The sequence below is a fragment of the Pituophis catenifer genome, unplaced genomic scaffold (genome assembly GCF_029215685.1).
Source record: "Pituophis catenifer annectens isolate HBS135680 unplaced genomic scaffold, rPitCat1.0.hap2 SCAF_2, whole genome shotgun sequence".
Taxonomy (NCBI): domain Eukaryota; kingdom Metazoa; phylum Chordata; class Lepidosauria; order Squamata; family Colubridae; genus Pituophis; species Pituophis catenifer.
The window spans coordinates 31,803,320-31,827,911 of record NW_027256882.1 but is presented as its reverse complement, the minus strand read 5'-3'; the positions used below and the strand labels follow the sequence as shown (position 1 = coordinate 31,827,911).

The following is a 24,592-nucleotide window of genomic DNA, read 5'->3' as shown; positions in this document are numbered from 1 at the left end:
GCACTCTTAACAACTGTACTACCTTTCTAATGTAAATATAGAAAATTTGGAAACTGCTTAAGTACATCATAACTCATATAGTTTACAAAGTACAGTGAAAAAGCCCAAATCAAGTAAATTTCATTAGATTTTAACATAACCAGCACATTATATACTTGATTTGACTTAACACATACCGTAACATAAATGCAGTTATTGTGGTTTGTTAACTGGTTTGTGGCTTAATGTATTGTGTGAATACAACCTCTATTAGGCTGTTTATGTGCTATATGTGACTAATGGTTGTGCTGGATGCAGCATTAGCCAAGACATCCTGTTGGATTATGGGAGTTGAAGTCTTACACACCAAAAAGGTATTTTGAGAATAACAATGTAGAAGAAAATTGCTTACAAGTTACTATCTAAAATGGGCTTTAATCTGGTGATTTAAATATTAGGACTACAACTTCAAGAATTCTTAACAAACCCAGCAATAACAGTTCTGTGGTTAATAATAACATGAATTATGCAATCTTATGTTGTTAAATCCAGCAAATTTATTTATTTACTTGTAATTCTAATTTCCATTTTTATGGCCATTTGCTCACACTTGGCTTTAGGCAGTTTAAAAGAGTTAAAAACAACATTAAAATAGAACAAAAACAGCCCACCAAGGTAACAAGCCCATCACAAAGGATGCTTGCCTTCATAATTCATAGGCATAAATTGACTTCTTGGTTTCTCTCTCTTTTTTTAAATGATTTAGTAAGTCTAAAAAACTAGTAACAATGAATTCTAGTGTGACTGGGGAAAAAAGAGGAACGGGGAAACTTCCTGATTAAAATTCAGTGTTCAATAACCAAATAAAAATATGCATAAAAGATAGATCTTCGTAAGAATTGAGTCCTTTCAAACCCAAAGAAGGAATTATTTAGCCACACAAGCAATTCCTTTAGCATAATCTGCAGGCTGGCTGGGATTTTTGTGAACTGTAATCCCACCCATCCTTGTGGAAGGTACTGAGGAGGCCAGAGATCCGGATTGCCTCTTAGCACAACATAGCTAATTTATACAACTCACCAGAAAAGTACTTGAAAATGATGGGAAAGAGGCATGGATCCCTCACGTGAATAGCATGTACATTTCAGCAAGGAAATGCAATTGGGAGAAAATTAAAAGAGGTATCAAAACTCTGTTGGCTTAACCTGGATCCTTGAATCAATTTTGGAGCTCCATCAGAACCAAAGGGGTCAAACGTGCAGAATATACCAAATCACCAATTCCCCATCCCATCCCAAGATTAAACTCACCAAAAGTCTCTAAAACAATGTTTCTCTCATACCACTAAAGCAGCTATAAAAAGGCTTAACTCTGGATGGATACCATGGGCTGTCGGGAGTGAACATCTGGAAATTTCGGTGAGATTTGAAGGCAGCCTTTGTTCTTAATTAATCCAGCAGAGTTGCAACCTGCTGTGTTTTGTTTTCAATTAATAAGCCATGCCCGCTAGCATAAATAAAGGGAATTAATTTGAGCTTCTAACGACAAGACCCACCAGCACAGAATTAGGGAGGAAAAAGATAGGCTGGTTTTCTGCTAATCCAGTTTGCGTCCCAAAATTCGGGCATCACCGGGTGAGGTCGTAGCCAAAGCCATTTTTATCGTTTTGACAGGCACCTGCGAGTAAGGACACCAAAGGAAAGAATGAGGCCTGGGAATTGAAAATACTAGCCTAGAAATGAAATCAACCCAAGTTTTATTTTGGAGAGGGATTTGATCTACGCCCAGGCTGCTCCTGCACCAGAACTAATATCAACACAGTACTGTAGTTAAATTATTCCAAATGTTTAATAAAGACACTCAAAGCTATGGCTTCTGAAAGGCAAGTAATCTTTTGATGAACCAGAATGAATTTCATCAGGCAGGTGAAATGTTTGGAGTTGGAAGAGACTTTGTAGGTCATCTAGTCCAACCCCCAACCCAAGCAGGAGACCCTACACCATTTCTGACAGATGGCAGTCCAGTTTCTTTTTGAAAGCTTCCAGTGATGAAGCTCCCACAACTTCTGAAGGAAAGCTGTTCCATTGGTTGGTTGGTGATTCTCACTGTCAGAACATTTATCCTTGTTTCTTGGTTGAATCTCTCCTTGATCAGTTTCCATCTATTATTCCTTGTCTGGCCTTTGGGTAGTTTTGAAAATAGGTTGACCCCCTCCTCTCTGTGACAGCCCCTCAAATATTGGAAGACTGCTATCATGTCTCCCCTGGTCCTTCACTAGACTAGCCGTGCCCAGTTCCTGCAACCATTCTTCATATGTTTTAGCCTCCAGGCCTCTAATCATCTTTGTTACTTTTCTCTGCACTTTTTCTAGTGTCTCAACATCTTTTTTATAGTGTGATGACCAAAACTGGATGCAGCATTCTAGGTGTGGTCTTACTAACCAAGGCTTTATAATGTGGTCTTAGTACCTCACGTGATCTTGATTCAATCCCTCTGTTAATGCAACTTAGGGTTGCATTGGCTATTTTGGCTGCCGCCACACACTACTGGCTCATATTTAATTGGTTGTCCACTAAGACTCCAAGATCCCTTTCACAATTTGTGCTATTAAGCCTGGTTTCACCCAGTCTATATGTGTACTTTTGGTTTTTCTTGCCTAAGAGTAAGACTTTACTTTTAGTCGTCTGCTGGTAATAGCAGTACAGATAGTCCTTGACTTGCAACAGTCTACCTCTCTTAGGATTGCTAGCCCTGTGACAAATGGTCAATGCGATGAGAGTCGTAGTCTAACATCAGCTGAATTATTGTTTCCCTACAAAGCCAAACCAGGAAGTAAGAAGGCCTGAACCTGTGACTGTGCATTTTTAAGGCTTGGATTCTCTCACAAAATTGCCAAGCTACAAGACAACTAATTCAGGTTGTCCTCAACTTATGACCTCAGTTGGGACTGGTTACAGGTAGTCCTCAGCTCACGACAGCAATTGAGCCCAAAATTTATGTCGTTGGGTGCAAAATTTGTTATGCGAGTTTTACTCCATCTTATGACTAACACACTTGTTGTGAATCACTGCAGTTGTTAAATTAGTTAACAAAGCCGTTAAGTGAATAGAGTCCTCTCCCCCATTGAATTTGCTTGTCAGAAGGTCGCAAAAGGGGATCACATGACCCTGGGACAGCACAACCGTCATAAATGTGAGTCAATTGCCAAGGGTCTGAATTCTATTCACGTGACCATGGGGATGCTGCAACGGTCGTAAGTGTGAAAAACAGTACTAAGTCACTTTTTTCAGTGCTGTTGTAACTTTGAACGGTCACTAAACGAACATTTGTAAGTCGAGGTCTACCTGTACTGCCATCGCTAAGCGAGGTAGTCATTAAGTGTCAATTTATAATTTTATGACCTATTGTGCTACACTCGTTAAGCAAGTCACTGCGATCATTAGGTTAATCTGTTTTTTCCCCTTTACTTTGCTTGTCAGAAACCACCCAGAGACATCACAAATGACAATCGCATGACCCCAATATGCTGCAACCATCATTAATACATTCTGGTTGCCAAGCGTCCCTAATTTTACTGTAGTCACTGCAATAGTCCTAAAATCCAAAGCCTGGTGGTCACTTTTTTTCAGTGCCGTCGTAACTTTGAACGGTCACTGAAAGAACCGTTTGTCAAGTCAAGGACTGTCTGATTATTTGTGGGTAGGACTTTCCGATACTCACAATCTCCCAGTTTCTCTTCAAGAAAAAGGAGCTGCTCGCTGAGCGATTCCACGTGGTCCAAGTAACGAAGGCGATTCCACATCTCCTTGATCTGGGTGGGCTCCACGGAGGTTGGCAAGATAGAGATGGCTTGCTCCAAGCGCTGAGGAAAAGGGAAGGACCCAAATTGTTTATTTAAGAATCTTCTTTGCGTTCCGAACAAGGCGCTTCACGCTTTGTCTCCTCTCCCCGTGGAGAAACCCTGAATCCAGGGGTGAAATCCAACAGGTTCTGACAGGTTCTGGAGAACCGGTAGTGGAAATTATGAGCAGTTCGGAGAACTGGCAAATACCACCTCTGGCTGGCCCCAGAGTGGGGTGGGAATGGAGATTTTGCAATATCCCACCAAGCCAATGCCACGCCCACAGAACTGGTTGTAAAAAAAAAATGGATTTCACTGCTGCCTGAATCCCTCCCATTTTAAAACCCATTTTAACCCTCCCTCCCCAAAATAAAATAAACCAAGCTAGATCCCTGTTTGCCTGGGGAGACTGGATTCCTGTCATTTAATTGAGAACCCTTTTGAGTGTTTGCACATATTTATCTATTGTTGGAAGAAATATCCATCTTGTTCAGTTCCAAGCCGGGAGAAAAGCACTGGAGACAAAATGGAGGCTGATTGGAAAGAGGGTTTAATGGTGAAGCAGAACCACCAAGCAGATGGTTCTGGGTAGCTGACCACATGGAATTGATAGTGGGGGGGTATTTATACCTTCCCTTGGGCCTTGCACTTGAACTTCCTGTTCCTGTGTAAGAACAAGTATTCTATTGGCTGTTGTCAGACTCCCATGGGGCCATGTACAAATCCTAGGACCATGATGGCGAACCTAAGGAACGTGTGCCAGAGGTGGCATACAGAGCCCTCTCTGTGGGGCACGCATGCCATTGCCAGCTGCTCTTCAGGGTTCCACCACGCAAAGACCAGCTGTCCGGTGTGCATGTGACCACCAGAACCGGTAGAGCAGCTGGCCGCCATGCGCACATGCGTACTGGCCAGCTGCTCTCTTTTGGGTCCCGGCACTCCAGCATGTGCACGTGCATGACCTGGGGACTGCAACTCCCATAATTCCTGAGATAAAGAGATAGCTAGCTCTATTCCCTGCAGCAAGATTTGAACAAAGGTAGGATTAGCCCTCAGCCATAATAGGAATTGCCCAACAAGCCCCTTCATTGCATCAGAAGACCAAACTTCAATCAAACTTAGCTCAGACAAACTCCTAGGACAGTGATGGCTAACCTTTTTGGCACTGAATGCCAAAAATGGAGTGCGCGTGCACATGCTGGAGTGCCGGGACCCAAAAGAGAGCAGTGCCCCAGGTCTAGAACCTGCATCGTCCTACTTCTAGCCCCAACCCCTTCACTACTACATCACTACAACAACTTAGAACTAAGGAGAAATTTCCTGAGAGTTAGAACAATTAATCAGTGGAACAACTTGCCTCCAAAAGATGTGAATGCTCCAACACTGGATGTTTTTAAGATGTTGGATAGCCATTTGTCTGAAGTGGTGTAGGGTTTCCTGCCTAAGCAGGGGGTTGGACTAGAAGACCTCCAAGGTCCCTTCCAACTTTGTTATTCTATTCTATTCTATTCTATTCTATTCTATTCTATTCTATTCTATTCTATTCTATTCTATTCTATTCTATTCTATTCTACTTCACCATAGTGAAAGAGAAATGGGGGGACTGCTGCAAAGTCCCTCAGAGTCATTTTGGATAGGGAGATGGATGGCATATAAATGTAACAAATAAAATAATAAATAACGAGAGACTGGAACCTTGCTTCTAGAGTGGTATCTTTCAAGAGAACAGAGCCTCACCTCTTCCAGCTGTTCCACTTTTGCTTGAAGCTCCTGGATCTCGTTGGGAATTGTTTCCTGAATCCCTAAAGTTTGCACTGCAAGAGAAAAAGGAAGAAAACCTGAGTGGAGCTGTGCCAAAACGGTTACTGGTAGACCTTGAGTTACGATTACAACTGATCCCCAAATTTCTGTTGTTAAGCAAGACGTTTGTTTAAGTGCATTTGGCCCTATTTTATGACCTTTTTTTGCCACCTTTTTTGTTAAGCGAATCATGGCAGTTGATAAAAGTTTGTAATCTGGTTGTTAAGTGAATCAGACTTCCCCATGGACTTTGCTTGTCAGAAATTTGCAAAAGGGGATTGCGTGACCCCGGGACACAGCAATGGTCATAAGTATGAAGCAGTTACCCAGCATCTGAATTTGGATCACGTGATCATGGGGATGCTGCGAAGGTCGTAACTATGAAAAATGGCCATAAGTCACTTATTCAGTGCCGTTATAACTTTGAACAGTCACTAAACAAACCGTAGTGGACCTGTACATGGACCTTTTTATCTGTGGATGGTTGACCTGCAGAACCCTGTAGTGTAATACCATGCATGTTTTATCAAACCTCAGATTCGCTGATCTAGGAAATATATATGCAAATATATTTAGAATTGCTTCAATCTTTTTGCCAAGCAGTTTGATTCCTATCTCATTTTTTTATGCCCAGACAGCACCTTCACTTCCTTCTGAGAATCAAAAGCCCCTGGAAGAGAAGCAGACTAGAAACTTAACAATGACGTGTATATACATTTTCAAAAACCTAGTGTAGCCTTAGGGGCTAGAAACTTGTTTTCGCAAAAGAAAAGAGGTTCATCAAGTGCAACGCTCAACACCCAGTCAACCTTATTTATGGAGGAGTTGCAAATTACACAAGCTGAACAATATCCAGCTGTAATGAGAAACCCACAACATTGTCGCTGGCGAAGAGCATTTCCTCTGGCACGGAGAGCAGTTGTGAAACTGAATGCATCACCTTCTCACCGCGCTTCGGCCCTCATGATCTGCACCTCAGTACCAAAGCAGAAGCACCAGATGCAGACTGGGCTGTCATAAACCCGAGTGTTTAAAATAAGAACAAGGTGATGCGTTCAGTGTCCTTTGAGACTCTCTCTTGTGCAGCTGCTTAACAGCTCTGGGTGCTTCTGCTACTTCCTCCTGTATCAACCAGGAGCTGCTTGTTGAGTCCAAAGGAAAGTCCCAGCTGTTGGGTGAGGTTCTGCTCTGCCATGAGACAAGGAGGCTCAAAGACAGTAACTGTGAAAGGGATCTTGGACTCCTAGTGGACAATCACTTAAACGTGAGCCAGCAGTGTGCGGCGGCAGCCCAAAAGGCTAATTCCATCCTTGGTTGTATAAACAGGCATAGAATCAAAATCATGTGAAGTATTAGTACCGTTTTATAAAGCCACACCTGGAATATTGCATTCAGTTTTGGTCATCACATTACAAAAAATAAGATGTTGAGACTTTGGGGAAAGTGCAAAGAACAGCAATTAAGAGGATTAAAGGCCTGGAGACTAAAACATATGAAGAACAGTTGCTGGATTTGGGTTTGACTAAAAAAAAGGACTCGGGGTGGGGTGGGGGACATGATAGCACTATTCCAGTATTTGAGAGGCTGCCACAAAGAGGAGGGGGTCAGATTATTTTCCAAAGCACCAGAAGGCGAGACAAGAAGCAATGGCTGGGAAACAAATCAAAGAGGGAAGCAACCTGGAATTAAGGAGAAACTTCCTAACAGTGAGGACAATTAACCAGTGTGTTATGTATCTAATTTTGGAGGGAAATTAGAGCGGGAAAAAGCTCAATGAACATTGGTTAATACGCTTGGCAAATAGCTATAAAAGGAGAACTGTTAGACTGCAAAGCTGCTGGTATCTCACTGTACATTAAAGAGTTGTTGTTCACTACGACCTCCAGAAGTTGTGGGTGCTTCATCACTGGAGGTTTTTAAAAAGAGACTGGACTTGTCTGAAATGGTATAGGGCCATGATGGCGAACCTATGGCATGCGTGCCACAGGTGGCACGCGGAGCCATATCGGTGGGAATGTGAGCTCAGCTCCAGCGCGCTGATTTTCGGGCCTTCGGGGCCCACCAGTCGGCAAACGGGCCATTTCCAGCCTCCAGAGGGCCTCTGGGGATGTGGGGAAGGCCATTTTCGCCCTCCCCAGGCTCCTAGAAAGGCTCTGGAGCCTGGGGAAGAGTGAAAAACGGATCTACCAGGCCCACTGTGCCATGACGTGCCAAAAGCGGGGGAAGCATGGGGGGGGTCACGCGCGCATACATGGTGGGGCGGGGCACATAGAATTATGGGTATGGGCACGTGCGCGTTTGACCCCCCCCTGCTCCACCCGCTTTTGGCACACAATGGCAAAAAGGTTAGCCATCACTGGTATAGGATATCCTGCTTGGGCAGGGGGCGGGACTACAAGACCTCCAAGGTCCCTTCCACCTCTATTCTGCTTCTGCTTCTGCTTCTGCTTGCTGAGTCCAAAGGAAAGTCCCAGCTGTTGGGTGAGGCTCAGCCCTGCCGTGGGACGAGGATGTGAAAGTTGGTAGAAATATGAAACAGACACGGCTAGGCGACTGTCAGGCACTTCGGAGTTTCACTAACACTTCAGCCATGCAGAAAAGGGATGTCAAAATACATTCCTAAGGTCAACAGCTGGCTGTTGATGGCCTACTCAAGATGGTCTTCCTAAAGATATACCGAATGGATGGACAGAAGACATTTGGTTGGACAGGCAACAAGAGCTTCACTTCAACCACCGGGAATAAGAGAGAAAGTCAGTGGGGTGGAAGACACTATAGTCCTTGACTTACAACAGCTTGTTTAGTGACCGTTCGAAGTTACAACGGTACGGGAAAAAGTGACTTATGACTGTTTTTCACACTTTCCTCCCTATTGAGAGCATGAATTATGAGTCTGTTTTATGTAGGACAGGTAGTCCACAACTTACAACTGTTCATTTAGCAACTGTTCGAAGTTACAACGGCACTGAAAAAAGTGACATGATAAGGTTGTTTTTTTTTTTGTTTTTTTTTTATTGAATTTGTATACCGCCCTACTCCCGAAGGACTCAGGGCGGTGAACAGCCATAAAAATAAAACATATAAATACAAAATTTAAAATAGAGATAAAGATAAGTTTTTACACTTACGACCTTCGCAGCATCCCCTATAGCAGGGATGGGTTCTAAATTTTTTTTACTACTGGTTCTGTGGGCGTGGCTTATTTTATGGGCGTGGTTTGATGGTCATGTGACAATTCTTTAGGATTTAGCAGAGGTACTAGTCTACCAGACTTTTAACTGCTTGCAGAGCTATACTGGTCTACCCATTTGTTTTTGGAGGCATTGGTCTACCCATTTGTTTTTCGAGCGCATTGGTCTACCACCACACTGCCTTTTAACACTGATCGGCTGTAGGCGGCCCTTTGAAGCCCCGCGGCAAGAGTTTAAACAGCTTTTTCCTTCTAGCCGATCAGCTAGGACTCGGGAGACAGCAAATAGATTGGGGACGGGGCCAAATAAAGGGTAAGAATAATGTGGGGGGTGGGGGGGCCCAGCTCCCGAACAAAGAGAATCAGTTCGATGACGTTATATCGTCACCGCTACTGGCTCAGCCGAACCGGGCCGAACCGGGAGGAACCCATCACTGCCCTATAGTCATATGATTTATATTCGGATGCTTGACAACCTACTCATATTTATGATGGTTGCAGCATCCCAGGGCGATGCGATCCCCTTTTGCGGCCTTCTGACAAGCAATGTCAATGGGGAAACCAGATCCACTTAACAACCATGTTCCTATTCTCTAGCCATTGATAAAATACATCCCACGTCAGAAAATATTCAGTTTCTTCTCTGTCCTTAATAAGAAGCGTTAATCTGTCCATTTCTACGCATTCCATTATTTTCTGAATCGCCCTCTCATCTGACGGGATCTCCTTACACTTCCATTGTTGCACAAATACAATCCTAGAAGCAGACAGTACATGTAAAATCAAATATGCAGTCTTTTTGTCATATTTTTCCGGTAGAATGCCCAACAAAAATGTCTCTGGTCTCAGTTCAATATGCTGCTTTGTCATTTTTTTCCAGGCAGACATGTATTTTCAACCAATATTTTTTAGTTTTGGGACACATCCACCACATGTGGTAGTATGAACCCGGTGCTTGGTTACATTTCCAACTGCAGTGATTCAGTTAACAAACGTGGCAAGAAAAGTCGTAAAACAGGGCTGGACTAGAAGGTGCCTTCCAGCTCGATTCTATAATAACTATAATAAAAACCTCCAATGTTGGAAACACTCACAACTTCGAGAGGCAAGCCATTCCACTGGTTAATTGTTCTCACTGTCAGGAAATTTCTCCTTAGTTCTAGGTTGGTTCTCTCCTTGATCAGTTTCTATCTATTGTTTCTTTACACCCAGCCTTTTCACACTGCACAAGCTCTCGGTCATTGTAACACCCACCTTTGGTGCCGAGCAGAGGCACAGCCTGGCCGGTGGGAAGCAGGCGACAGCTCTTGCCGTCTGGCTCAAGGGCGTACCCAGCCCGACACTGGCACTTGTAGCTGCCAGCGGTGTTAAGACAGTCTTGCGTGCAGCGAGCAAGTGGCGTGTTGCACTCGTCCACATCTAAACAAACCGGAAGCACAAATTAAAGAGTGATCAGAACGGTGAGTTTTAACTGGGATATCCTCATCTGGTCAAATCTTGGAACGATATTCATCCTGATACATGCATCATCCTGACCAAGAATGGTAACCATTGTATTTGGCTAGGTCAGGGGTGTCAAACTCAAGATTCGTGGGCTGGTGCTTAGATCTGGCCTGCGAGGCCATCCTGGAAACAACAAAGGACCGGCCCGCGGAGACTTTGCCAGTGAAAACGGAGCTCAGGAGGGCCATGGGCACCCGTTTTCACTGGCAGTGGGTTGCAGGAGGCCATCGCAGCTGAAAACGGAGCTCGGGAGCCCGTTTTCGTTGACAGAGCTCTCAGGCAGCCACAGGCACCCTGGAAACGAGTGATGGCAAACTGGCCACGTTCATCCTGGCCACGCACCACCACCACCCCCAGCCTCCCGAGATCAAACACAATCCTGATGCGGCCTTCAATGAAATCGAGTTTGACACTCCTGGGCTAGGGCATTCAGAGGGCATTCACCAGATAACCCCCATGCCTAGAATGCCCTTGTTTTAACAGCTGTACTGTTTTTAACTCTTGTTACAGGTAGTCCTTGGCTTACAACCATTCGTTTAGTGACCGTTCGAAGTGACAACGCCACTGGAAAAAAAGTGACTTACAACTTTATTTCGCAGTTAGGAAAAAAGTTAGCAGCATCCCCCATGATCAAAATTTGGACAACTGACTCATATTTACGATGCAGTGTCCTGGGGTCCTGTGATCCCATTTTGCAACCTTCCGACAAGCAAAGTCAATGGGGAAGCCAAGTTCACTTCGCAGCCGTGTTACTAACTTAACCACCGCAGTGATTCGCTTTTAACAACCGCGGTGGAAACGGTCGTCAAAAAGGGGCAAACTCACCAAAAAGGGGCAGACTCGTTACGAGTCTTGCTTAGCGACAGCAATTTTGGGCTCAATTGTGATCGTAAGTCGAGGACTACCCATAGTCATCCAGAAACATATACAAGTAGTGGCTGGAAAAGTATAACTGATTGGGAAAAAAAACTCCGTGATATCTGTTTGACTGCAGGAAAAACTCTTTGTGGTGGGTAAAGGGTTTGTATGTCAGTGCTCAAACAAAAACCACTTTTAGCCAATTTACCCTGGTTGGGGGAGCACTGCATTAAAGATCATAATCTTGTGAGAGCCATTTGATTCCCTCTATGCAACTGGTAGTATTTTTTTAACAGATTAACAGAGTTGGAAGGGACCTTGTAGATCATCTAGTGCAATCCCCCCACTCAAGCACCAGAGAACCTACACCAGTGACGGCTAATCTTTTCAGCACCGAGTCCTGAAACGGGAGCACGCATGCATGCTGGAGCATCGGAACCCAAAAGAGCAGCTGGCTGGTGCACAGGCGCGCCGTTGCCAGCTGCTCTTCCGGATTCCGTCGCATGCATGCACACCGGACAGCTGGTCTCTTCCAGGTTCCGGCATGCTAGACAGCGCTGGCCAGTGTGCATGCACATGCCGGAACCCGGAAGAGAGCAGCTGGCCGGTGTGTGCATGCTCACGATGGAACCCGGAAGAACAGCTGGCGACAGTGTGTGTGCCCACAGAGAGGGCTCTGCATGCCACCTCTGGCACGCATACCGTAGGTTCGCCATCATGGCCCTACACCATTTCTGACAGATGGCAGTCCAGTCTCTTCTTGAAAGCTTCTGGTGATGAAGCTCCCACAACTTCTGAAGGCAAGACACATACATTTTCTACATGGCCCTCAATAATCATGAGGACTAGAACCCCACCCTTTTTAAAAAAAATCCACTGCTCGCTTGTCAGATTTGGCCCACATGAAAAAAGAAACCTGCCTATCGGCCCGGTACGAGAGGAAGAAAATCTGAGCAAAGAGAGAAGACGCAGGAGCAGGAACCAAATCCCCCAAGACGCCTGCCTTCCACTCACCAATCTGGCAATACCGTCCACCCCAGCCAGGCGGACACTGGCACTTATTTGGTTGGATGCAGCTGCCTCCATTCTGGCATGACTTGTGACAAATGGCTGGGGGGAGAAAGGAGAGGGGAAGGCTCACCGCGTGTCTCCACACTTAATGCACCAACCTTGTTCATTAGTCCCAAGAGAGGTTGCTTTGTGTTCCTATCTCCATGTCATATCATATCTGTGGGCACATGCATAATTTTGTATGTATGTATGTATGTATGTATGTATGTATTTATTTAAAGGACACGGTGGTTCAGTGGCTAAGACGCTAAGCTTGTCGATCGAAAGGTCGGAGGTTCAGCGGCTCGAATCCCTAGTGCTGCGTAATGGGGTGAGCTCCCGTTACTTGTCCCAGCTTCTGCTGACCTAGCAGTTCGAAAGCACGTAAAAAATGCAAGTAGAAAAATAGGGACCACCTTTGGTGGGAAGGTAACAGCGTTCCGTGCGCCTTTGGCGTTTAGTCATATCGGCCACATGACCATGGAGACGTCTTCCGACAGCGCTGGCTCTTTGCCTTTGAAACGGAGATGAGCACCGCCTCCTAGAGTCGGGAACGACTAGCACATATGTGCGAGGGGAATCTTTACCTTTACCTTTATGTATGTTTATCTTGTCATGTTTATGTTTATATTAGAGACCTTTTGAGAGCTAGCTGTATGCAATGTAATTTTGTATGTCAATTCGGGAACATTCAAAGTGACCACAAAGTTATTCTAAGTTCTATCTGGAGAATTGCCTTTTTTAAAAAAAAAAAAGAAAAGAACTGGGCTGAAGTACAGATAGCCCACGACTTATGACCACAATAGAGCCCCAAATTTCTGTTGCTAAGCCTAATCAAGGAACTAGCAAGAAAACCCTAACCTGCTCTCCTCTAGCACTGATGATGTTACCTAGTTGGGTAATGAAACGTCCGCAAGAAAACAAACAAGCTCGGAGAGCACCAAGGATCCCCACCGTTCAAGCCTGAGATACAAATATTCTGTAGGGACAAGATTCTCTACCCCAAAATAAAAACAGACCTGCAGAGCAACAACTGACCTTGGTGAAGATTTCCTCTGGCCCTGCATTGCCAGCTTCCATTGATGGGATGGGAATGTGACTGCGGAGCCTCATTGATTCAATCAGCTGCTCTGAATGCAACTGGATGTTTCAAGGGCCCGTCCTCTCCAAAGGCTGCTGCTAAACTTCTCTGCAGCCACCGGGAATAGGGATTCCTGAACTGGCATGAGATTTCAAGTAGGATTTCAAACTCCTGAACCCTCCCCGTCATGCTTAAGGCAGCTATTGAATGGGATGGCAATTACTGGTGGTTCTCGACTTACGTTAGTTTACTTAGCGACCATTCAAAGTTACGACGGCACTGAAAAAAGCGCCTTGTGACTGTTTTTCACACAATGGTTGCAGCATCCCCACTGTCATGTGATCAAAATTGGGACGCTTGGCAACTGATTCATATTTATGACTCTTGCCGTGTCCCCGGGTCACGTGATCCGCTTTTTTGACCTTCCGACAGGCAATGGGGAAACCAGGTTCACTTAACAACTATGTTATTCACTTAACAACTATGGCAAGAAAGGTCGCAAAAGGGGGCAGATTCACTTCGCAAATGTTTCGCTTAATAACAGAAATGTTGGCCTCAATGGTGGTCGTAAGTCGTGGACTTCCTGTACATCCACCTCCATCAAGCACCTTACGGGTTCGCTTACCAAGTTCAGGAGTGAAAACTCAGCCAGCTGCTTTCCATAGAAAATGATGTTTTTACTCCACCTCCATTCCAAGCTGATCTTGGAAATGAGAGGTCCTTAGTGCTCCCTGAGCTTGACTCTTTTCTTCAATTAGACAACTAGCACGGATGATGCTACCTCCTTTCAGGGATGGGCTGCTGGGGGTTCGCAGGGGTTCGGGAGAACCTCTAGCTAAGATTCTGTGCAGTTCAGAGAACCCTCAAATCCCACTACTGGCTGGCCCCGCCCACCCCTCCCCTCCCAGGAGTCTCCATGCAGCCCGTTTTGGATGCAGGTAAGTGCAGGGCATGCATGGAGGCTCAGGGAGGGCGAAAAATGGGCCTACCGGAAGTTTGGGAAGGCCAGAAACAGGCCCGTTTCTGGCCTCCATTGGGCCTCTGGAGCCTGGGGTGGCTGTTTTTGCCCTCCCAGAGGCTCAAGGAAAGCCTCCAGAGGCCGGGGAGGGTAAAAACACCCCCCCTGCCTTGGTGCAGGAGGCCAACTAGGCCACGCCCACCCAGCAACCAGGCAGAGAACCCCTTGCTAAAATTTTTGAAGCCCACCCCTGCCTACTTTGGGTAATGAAATGTCTGCAAAAAAACAACCAAGCTCAGAGAGCAGCAAGGACCCCTCCTTTCAAGCAGGAGGTACAAATATTCTTTTTTATTTAGCTCTCAATGTCAATTGTTGAAAGCTTGGATAGCCGCTATCAGAGCCAGCACAGAAGAGACTTCTTTCTTCCTCCCTAATGGTACATTGGAAATTGTTCTTTTTTTTTTTTTAAAGTATATTTATTTTGTTTTATCATCAAAGGCAAATACAAATCGGAAAAGCAGACAAAACCAAACCATACATCCAGCACGAACAACAATAACAACAAAATTGGTGTACCAAGAAAGAGAAAAATGTGATCCAAGTACTAAATAAATTTAACATATAACATATAGAATCCACCCAGCTGAATGCTGAAAAAAGAAAAAACAATAAATAGTCCTCCTCTTTTACAATAGATAGAGAGATAGATGATAGATGGATAGATAGATAGATAGATAGATAGATAGATAGATAGAGATAGATAGATAATGATAGATAGATAGATGATAGACAGATAGATTGATAGATGATAGATAGATAGAGATAGAGAGATGATGGATAGATAGAGATAGATAGATAGATAATGATACAGTGGTGGGTTCCTCCCGGTTTGGTCCGGTTCGGCCGAGCCAGTAGCGGTGACGATATGACATCACCGAACCGGTTCTCCCCCCCGCCCCCCCACGTTATTCTTACCTTTTATTTGGTCCCACCCCCAATCTATTGCTGCCTCCTGAGTCCCAGCTGATGAATAGAGGGAAAAAAACTGTTTAAACTCTTGCCGCGGGGCTTCAAAGGGCTGTCCTACAGCTGATCAGTGTTAAAAGCAAACAAATGAGTCGGGTCGTAAGTGCGAGGACTGGTCATAAGTGTGAGGACCTTCCAGAAATGACTCTAACCAGCTAGCCACGCTCACCTAGACACATGACCTCCAAGCCACACCCACAAAATAAGCCACGCCGACAGAACCGGTAGTAAAAAAATTTAGAACCTACCCCTGTAATGATAGGTAGATAGATGATAGACAGACAGATAGATAGATAGATAGATAGATGAGAGAGAGAGAGAGAGAGATGATAGATGGATAGATAGATAGATAATGATAGGTAGATAGACAGAGAGATGATAGATAGATGATAGAGAGAGAGAGAGATGATAGATGAATAGAGATGGATGGATGGATAGATATGTACTTAGTTTGTTAGTGTAATTATGGATTGAAAATGTAAATTTTAAGAGAGAGAAAATTTGTATATTCTCTCTTTTCGTTTTTGTTTGTTAATATTTTTAAATTCAATAAAGTTTGTTTTTAAATTGGAAAAAAAAAGATGATAGATAGATAGATAGATAGATAGATAGATAGATAGATAGGAGAGAGATGAGAGAGAGAGAGAGAGAGAGATGTAGGCAGGCAGGCAGATGGCAGATAGATGACAGAGGGAGGAGAGAAAAGAAAGAACAGTCAACAGGTTGAACTAAACACTCCACTAATCTTCAAATCCCTGTGTTAACCATCTGTTACGATATTGTATTTAGCGCATAGAAAGTCCATTGGAAATTGTTCTATGGGATTTGATTGCTCACCTTCCTCGCACTTAGTGTCTCCCAGGTGACGTTTCTTCCATCCTGGGCAGCAAATGATGTGGGCCTGTAAGATCTCTTTCCGCACCTGTCGCGTGGCTACCCGGTAGGTTGTCCTATAGAAGAGAACTCATGTTCATTCTCCTGAGCGGAGTGGACAGAACCTCAAATAACCCCATCTATTTTTTGTAAATTTATTCTACTTTCCGGCACAGGGACACTTACAACAAAGGAAGGACATTACACTTGGCCAATAAAAAATTCTATTCTATTCTATTCTATTCTATTCTATTCTATTCTATTCTATTCTATTCTATTCTATTCTATTCTATTCGCTGTTAATTACAGGCAGTCCTCAACTTATGACCAACATTTGGACTGGAATGTATTAAATGATGCACTCATTAAGTCACGCCTTATTTGATAGCAATAGCACTTAGATTTATATACTGCCCCATAGTGTTTTACAGCACTCTTTAAGTGGATTACAAGGTCAGCCTATTGCTCCCCCAACAATCTGGGTCCTCATTTTACCGACTTCAGTCGGATGGAAGGCTGAGTCAACCTTGAGCCCTTCAGGATCGAATTGCTGGCAGTCGGCAGAGTTAATCTACAATACTGCACTCTATCCACTGAGCCACCAGGGCTCCTAAGGTCATTTTATGATCTTTTTTTTTTTTTGCCACAATTGTTAGCCAAATGCAGCTTTTCCCAATGACTTTGCTTGTTAGACGCCAGCTGGGAAGGTCACAAAATCATGTGACCTCGGGACACTGCAACCATCATAAATGCATGACGATTGGCAAGGGCTCAGGTGGAAGTCATGTTCTTTCTGGCACACTGCAATAGTCAGAAGTAACTTTTTTCAGTGCCATTGTAAAGTCTAACAGTCATAAGTCTGTTAGACAAATGGTCATAGGTTGAGGCCTACCTGTCTCAAGCAACCGGCCTTGAAGACTCTGTTTGCCATTTATAATTGGCAAACAGAGGGATATTTAATTGGTATCTTAAACCAGGGGTCCCCAACCCCCAAGGCGCGGTCCACTACCAAGCCGGGGCCTATTCACAACCGTCCACACGAGTGACGGGCCGGTGTGCATGTGCATGCAACTCAAGTCGTGCGAGTGGCGGGCCAGCACACATGTGCACCCTTGCGAAGCTCAACTAGTCGAGCTGCGTTGCGTGCATGTGCGCACTGACCCACCACTTGTGTGAGTCAAGCTGCGCGTGAGCATGCTGCTCTCCACAGTCCGGTTCCCCTCTTCCCCCACAGTCAGGCCACCAAGCCCCAAAGGTTGGGGGACAGCTCAGTGACGGGTTCAGTGGTGGGTTGCTCCCGGTTCGCACCGGTTCGCAAGAATTGGTAGTAAAAATTTGTAGTAGTTCGGAGAAACGGTAATAACATTTATTTATTTATTTTTATTTATTATTCTATTAGTTCAATTTATATGCTGCCCTTCTCCGGAGACTCAGGGCGGCTTACAATGCGTTAAGCAATAGCTTTCATACTTTTGTATATCTCTGCTTAGTAGGGCTTTTGGCCCTCCCCAAGCGGTGTTCTTTTTTTATACAAAGTCAGCTTATTGCCCCCACAATCCGGGTCCTCATTTTACCGACCTCGAAAGGATGGAAGGCTGAGTCAAGCTTGAGCCTGGTGAGATTTGAACTTGCAGTAATTGCAGGCAGCTGGCAACTAAGTACTACTTTAACAGCACTTAGTCCACTGCGCCACCAAGGCTTTACAACCAGCATTGATTGGCCACACCCCCGAACCGGTCCCCGGCCCGGTCGCCGCTCGCTTACCCCGCCCATCTCATCAGAGGCTTTTTTTTTTTTTAACTTTTAAAAGCATTTTTTCTACAACCTCTTCGGCCGAAGAGGTTGTAGGAAAAAAAATGCCTATAAAAGCCTCTGGCGATCCCAGCTGAGTTGCCTGATCGTCAGAGGCTTCTAAAAGCAATTTTTTCGGCTGAAGAGATTGTAGGGAAAAAAATGCCTTTAAAAGTTAAAAAAAAAAAAAAGTTGGCCACGCCCACCCACTCACATTACTCCCCACCAAGCCATGCCCACAAAATAAGCCACGCCCACAGAACCAGTAGTAAAAAAATTTAGAACTCTAGGTACTAAAACTGGTGGGAGGCCCCGCCCACCACCCTTGATGTCATCATCAGCGATCTGCTCATGTACAGAAGCAAGGTGCGCGCACAACCGAAGCAGACACGTACGCGTGACCCTGTTGCGAACCAGTAGTAAAGGTAAGTAGAACCCATCCCTGGGACAGCTGTCTTAAACAATCATATAAGTGGCATGTATTACAGGCAGTCCTTGACTTCCAACCTTTCGTTTAGTGATCATTCAAAGTTAGAACAGCACTGAAAAAAAGTGACTTGTGCCTTTTTTTCGCACCTACGACCTTGGCAGGATCCCACGGGATCACCTTTTGCCACCTTCTGACAGGCGAAATCAATGGGTTAGCCAGATTCATTTTACAACCGTGTTACCAACTTAACAACTTCAGTGATTCACTTAACAACTGTGCCAAGACAAGCTGTAAAATGGGGCAAAACTCACTTAACAACTGTCTTGCTTAGCAGTGGGAATTTTGGCCTCAGTTGTGCTCTAAGCCGAGGAGTATTCGTACATCCAAATAATAATATATACCTCCAAATAAATCATGTTTGAAAAAGAGGCTACAATTATTACATCAGAGACAAAACAGAAGCAGAGGCAGAACAATAGCAATAGAGCTCACTTGATAAAATTGCCTTCCCTGACAATCGGAAACAGGTCCTGCACAGTCCAAAACTTCCTTTTAGCACTACTAAATGTTGCACAGCCCTTGGCAAGCAATTTGGCGCTGCTTTGGACCACTCCCTCTCTAAATTCCCCAAATCCCTTTATAATTGGAAGTATTATGTGGGAGTGGCAGAACACCACACCTAGACTTGACAAGCATTAGGGGAACTGATCTAAAAAATTCCATGAAATAGGAATGCCATGTTAGATAAGATAACCTTTATTGTCACTTTTTTTACTGTGAACACACTGGCCCACACACATTAAAAATGAAATTCTGCTGCCCGCTCTCAAAAGAAAGTATATATATATATATATCAACCCATACACAGTGATGGGTTGCTCCCGGTTCAGCCCGGTTCGGGCAAGCCGGTAGTGATGATGATGTGACGTCAGCAAATCGGTTCTCTATGACTGTGAGCTGGGCCCTCCCGCCTGCCCCCGCGTTATACCTACCTTTATTTGTCGTTTTTTAGCCCAGCTGATAGGCGCGGCAGAGTGGATTGCTACGCCTCAGCTGGGCAGAAATCTTATGCGCAAAGCGTGTGCACGAAGAGAACCGGTGGTAACACTGGTTGAAACCCACTACTGCCCATACACATATATAACACACATATACACATGCTATATACATCTACATCTACATTTATCTATATCTATCTATCTATCTATCTATCTATCTATCTATCTATCTATCTATCTATCTATCTATCTATCATCTATACAAATATATGCATATGTCTATCTCTAATCTATTTATATCTATCTCTATCTGTCTGTCTGTCTATCTATCTATCTATCTATCTTTCTATCTATCTATCTATCTATCTATCTATCTATCTATCTATCTATCTATCTATCTATCATCTATACAAATATATGCATATGTCTATCTCTAATCTATTTATATCTATCTCTATCTGTCTGTCTGTCTGTCTATCTATCTATCTATCTTTCTATCTATCTATCTATCTATCTATCTATCTATCTATCTATCTATCTATCATCTATACAAATATATGCATATGTCTATCTCTAATCTATTTATATCTATCTCTATCTGTCTGTCTGTCTATCTATCTATCTATCTTTCTATCTATCTATCTATCTATCTATCTATCTATCTATCTATCATCTATCTATCACTGTCCATTTTGAATATAGAAATTCAAATATGGAAAGAGGAAACTTGAGAGTTCACAAGTTTGATGCTATATGGAACAAAACTGTGGCTGAATCTGGATGTTCTGCTTTGGATACCACTAAGCTTCCTCCCAGATGGTAACCAGGAAAACAGGTCGTGAAGAGGATGTGTAGCGTTCCAGACAATCCTGCGGACCTTTTCAAGCATCGCTTATGTACTATGTCCTGGATAGAAGGAAGTGAACTATCAATAATATTTTCTGCCATCCTCACCACTCTCTGCACCGCCTTCCTGTCTGAAGCAGTAATGCTTCTAAATCAGACAGTAATGCCATATGACAGGAGGCTCTCCATCGTCCCTCTGTATAAAGTGGTAAGGACAGGGGAAGGAAGATGTACTTTTCTCAGGCGACGAAGAAAATGCAGGCGCTGCTGTGCTTCTCCAGTGTGTCACTTTTGAGCCACCAAAGCAGCCTGTTGTAGTTCTCCCTTTCCTCTGCCACAAATATAGGATCCACAGATCCTTTTGAGTCCTCGTCTGACTAAAATTTTGATCATACCTGTAAGAACTGCACACACGAGGTCCTGGGCACAGCGTCAAATATGGCTGGTGTTGGGGCTTGGCGTACGTCTCATTGTAGGCTAAGGGGATTTTCAGCATATTTCGGGCACACACTCGGCTGTGGGTAGAAATGGAACGACACTGAAAAAGCAAATTTGTCTCTTCTAATCCATACAGAATTGGTCAGAAAAAAACTAGAGCAGCAGGAGAGTTTTGTGGTTCTGTGGGCGTGGCGTGGCAGGAGAAGGATACTGCAAAATCCCCATTCCCTCCCCACTCCAGGAGAAGGATATTGCAAAATCTCCATTCCCACCCCACTCTGGGGCCAGCCAGAGGTGGTATTTGCCGGTTCTCTGAATTACTCAAAATTTCCACTACCAGTTCTCCAGAACCTGTCAGAACCTGCTGAACAGCACCCCTGTGGTGAAGGTTTCAGGCTAGAAACCAGGGGACTGTGAGTTCTAATCCTGCCTTAGGCCCAATGTCAGCTGGGTGATCTTGGGCCAGTCAATCCTAGGAAGGAGGAGAAACCTGGCCAAGAAAACTGCAGGGATTGGTCCACACAACCTCCAGGAGTCAACCCTGACTTGAACAAACAAACAAACACCAAACCCACCATCCTCTCCTCTGAATTCTCTCCCTCTAGCAACTCATCTTCTCTTTCACACATCACCAGTGGTGGGCTGCTGTCGGTTCGAACCGGTTCGGGGGAACCAGTAGTTCCAACGATGAGCTACCCCTGCCCAGCCACCCCAGCCCTATCCTATCCTATATTTCCTTCTTTCTGGGTCAGCTGATTCACGCAGCACAGCTGATTTCCGCACCTTCACTGTTCTACTTAACGGGGCTGCCTTAGAAGTTAAGCAACTGCGCTTCAAATTGCTGTATTTTGAACTCTGCACGCAAGCGCATTAGGCATGCATGCACGCCAGTGGTGAAATTCAGCCTCATCTATCCGGATCGCACGATCCAGTAGCGCCAGTGGCGGGAGGCTCCGCCTACCCACCTGGACGTCATCATGTCCCATTTTTGACCCTTTGCGCATGTGCAGAAGATTCTGCGCATGTGTGGAGGAGGCGCGCACTCACATTTGCGAGTCAGTAGGGAAAGGTAAGTGAATTTCATCCCTGGTGCACGCGCTCACAGAACTGGTTGTTAAGCTATCAACATAATGATTTTAAATTGGGGTATTTTAAATTTTTGGGGTTTTAAACTGGCCAAATCTATTTAATTATTTTAAATTTTAATCATTGTTGTGTCTTGTGTTTTTAAATTGGCTGTACACCGCCCTGAGTCCTTCAGGAGAAGGGCGGTATAGAAATAAAATTATTATTATTATTATTATTAAGCTGATTGCAGCCCACCACTGCACATCACTTGGAAAAAGGGAACCACTGAGTTCAGGTGTGTGATTTGGAGCAGAGAAAAGCAGGTACAGAAAGAAAGGAAAAAAAATCTGCAGAGGGCTTCCCTGTTCAAAGTATCTCTCACTCCTTCTAGAGGCTTTCCAATCTAAAAAAACAAAACCAGGAGTCATTTTCGGATGGTGTCCCCAAAGCTGCTTTTTCAAAAGGCTACGGGACTATGATTTTTTTTCCTTGAGGAAAATGTTTCACTTCTCATCCCAGAAGCTTTTTCAATTCTGACTGAATGGAAAGGGGGGGGGAATGGAAGGATCCTCCCTCAACCATCATACCTGTGTTCAGGATTATACAAGTATAAGCCATCCATCCCTCACTCCCACCATCCAGTCAGAACTGAAGAAGCTCAGTGGTGGGTTTCAAATTTTTTTACTACCAGTTCTGTGGGTGTGGCTTGGTGGGCGTGGCTTGGTGGGCATTGCAGGGGAAGGATAGTGTAAAATCTCCATTCCCACCCCACTCCAGGGGAAGGTTACTGCAAAATCCCCATTTCCTCCCGATCTGCTGGGACTCTGGAAGCAGAGAGTAGATGGGGGTGGGGCCACGTCAGAATTTTTACTACGGGTTCTCTGAACTCCTCAAACTTTCCGCTACCAGTTCTCCAGAACTGGTCAGAACCTGCTGAAACCCACCTCTGAAGAAACTTCTTGAATGAGAAGCGAAACATCTTCAAGGAAAAACAGTGGAAGTCCAGTTGCCTCTTGAAAAAGCAGTTTTGGGAACACCATTGGAAAAGGCTCTATGAGTATCAGATGTGCTAATAGGAAGTCCGATTAGCACTTGTGAGTAATAGTCAACAGAGAACTAACATTTTTCTTTGAGCAGAATTTTTTTCTACATTTAAATATCTGCCTGCTGGGGAGCAATGTAATATAAAGCAGTTTCCGTGAGTAACGCTACTACAGGTAGTCCTCGACTTACAATAGTTCACTTAGTGACCATTCGAAGTTTAAACGGCACTGAAAAAAGTGACTTATGACTGTTTTTCACATTTACGACCATTGCAGCATCCCCATGGTCACATGATCAGAATTCAGCCGCTTGGTAACCGACTCATATTTATGACGGTTGCAGCGTCTCCTTTTGCGACCTTCTGACAAGCAAAGTCAAAGGGGAAGCCAGATTCATTTAACAACTGGGCTACTCACTTAACAATTGCAGTGATTCACTTAACAACCGTGGCAAAAACAGTTGTAAAATGGGGCAAAATTAACTTAACAAATAATTTTGGGCTCAACTGTGGTCATAAGTCAAGGACTACATGGGTTTCTGAGAGAAGGTCTATCTATGGAGGTCACCAATCATTGACACCGATTTGATGGCACCGAATCAATCATTAATTTTAAAAATTACCACTATTATGAGAGCCGTAAGGGTATAAAGCAGTGGTCCAAGTTGCTAGATTGAACAGTGGGAGATTGTGAGTTCAAATCCTGCCTTAGACACAAAGTGACTTAGTGGCCAATCACTCTTTCAGTCTTAGGAAGAATGCAAGGGCCAAACTACTTTCAAAAAACTTGCCAAAAAAACAATCAATGGATTGTAAAATTAACAATTATCACTACTACAGGAAGTCCTCGAGTTATGACCATAATGCAGTCTACGCATCAAAGTCGTAACTCATGACAATTGTAAAGCTGTCAAATAACTGATTTGATTTTAGGACCTTTTTTGTGGCAGTCACTAAGTGAATCACCGCAGTTATTAAGTAAACAACACAGTCATTAAGCAACCTAATGGTTTGCCCTGGGCGTGGTTTTGCCAAAATCAGAAGTAAAAGTCAGTTTTTATCAAAACTGCCATAAAATGTGATTGCGTGACTGCAGGACACTGCAAACAGTCGTAAATGGAGGCTGGTTGCCATGCACCCAAAGTATGGGCACATGACCGTAGGGAGTTGGCTATAAGAACTTCAAATCTGGGTTGTAAGTCACCCCTAGATAGGTCCGTCAGAACTTCAAATATTCGTTAACCGACTGGTCATAATTGGAGGACTACCTCTATTCAAAAAGCTGCAGGATTTAGCAAGAGCTCTGCCACGAGAAGAAAAAAAGAACAACAAAGAATTATCCATCATTCTCCTATTTGATGAATCTTTTTTTTTTTTAATTTAAGAATATCCTCAGGATATTCTTGTGGCAGTGAGTTCCACAGATACTAGTTCCTGTCAAAAACATGGGACTTCCTTTTTTTGTTTGTTTTTGCATCTTCGCTGAATTAGCACAGTGCACCAAGTTCAACACAACCACAGCTGAATGAGTGGTTAACTCACGCCAGGGTTGTGTTTTTACACAAACGTGTCTCTCGATTGTTTTCAAGGCGTAACTAAATTTTTCAGATGCTTCCCAAGAACAGTAAAGAGGAATTGCTTAGTGCTTGAACCTTCTGGCTGCTGTATGAGCCCTATATTACTTCACCACTTAGTTCCCTTCTTTCTAAATCGCCTTACCCCTCTCGTGGCTTGCTCTGGCCGAGCGTTTCCCTTAGAAGGAATATTACAAGGAATTTCCCACAAAGCAGGACAATGGGAACGGTGGCTAGCCTCCCCAT

At 44.2% G+C, this 24,592-nt stretch overlaps 1 protein-coding gene across 1 annotated transcript; it reads right to left on the bottom strand.

Moving 5' to 3' along the window:
• Positions 1–553: 553 nt before the first annotated feature.
• On the bottom strand, positions 554–24,592 carry EGFL8 (EGF like domain multiple 8). The gene is made up of 8 exons (XM_070936597.1): positions 24,492–24,592; positions 20,620–20,739; positions 16,124–16,236; positions 12,186–12,281; positions 10,065–10,229; positions 5,558–5,634; positions 3,700–3,841; positions 554–1,656 (listed from the first exon to the last, which is right to left on the bottom strand). Exons 1-8 carry the CDS (start codon positions 24,590–24,592, stop codon positions 1,607–1,609), a joined length of 864 nt encoding a protein of 287 aa, XP_070792698.1. The 3' UTR covers positions 554–1,606.

Bases quoted from the DNA above. Each gene is read 5' to 3' on its own strand.
- EGFL8 (XM_070936597.1), bottom strand. From the start codon at position 24,592: ATGGGGAGGCTAGCCACCGTTCCCATTGTCCTGCTTTGTGGGAAATTC. The intron at 20,740-24,491 runs GTAAGGCGATTT...TTCTACCCACAG, and splicing joins CAGAGCAAGCCACGAGAGGG to CCGAGTGTGTGCCCGAAATA. The intron at 12,282-16,123 runs GTGAGCAATCAA...TTCTCCCCCCAG, and splicing joins AGACACTAAGTGCGAGGAAG to CCATTTGTCACAAGTCATGC.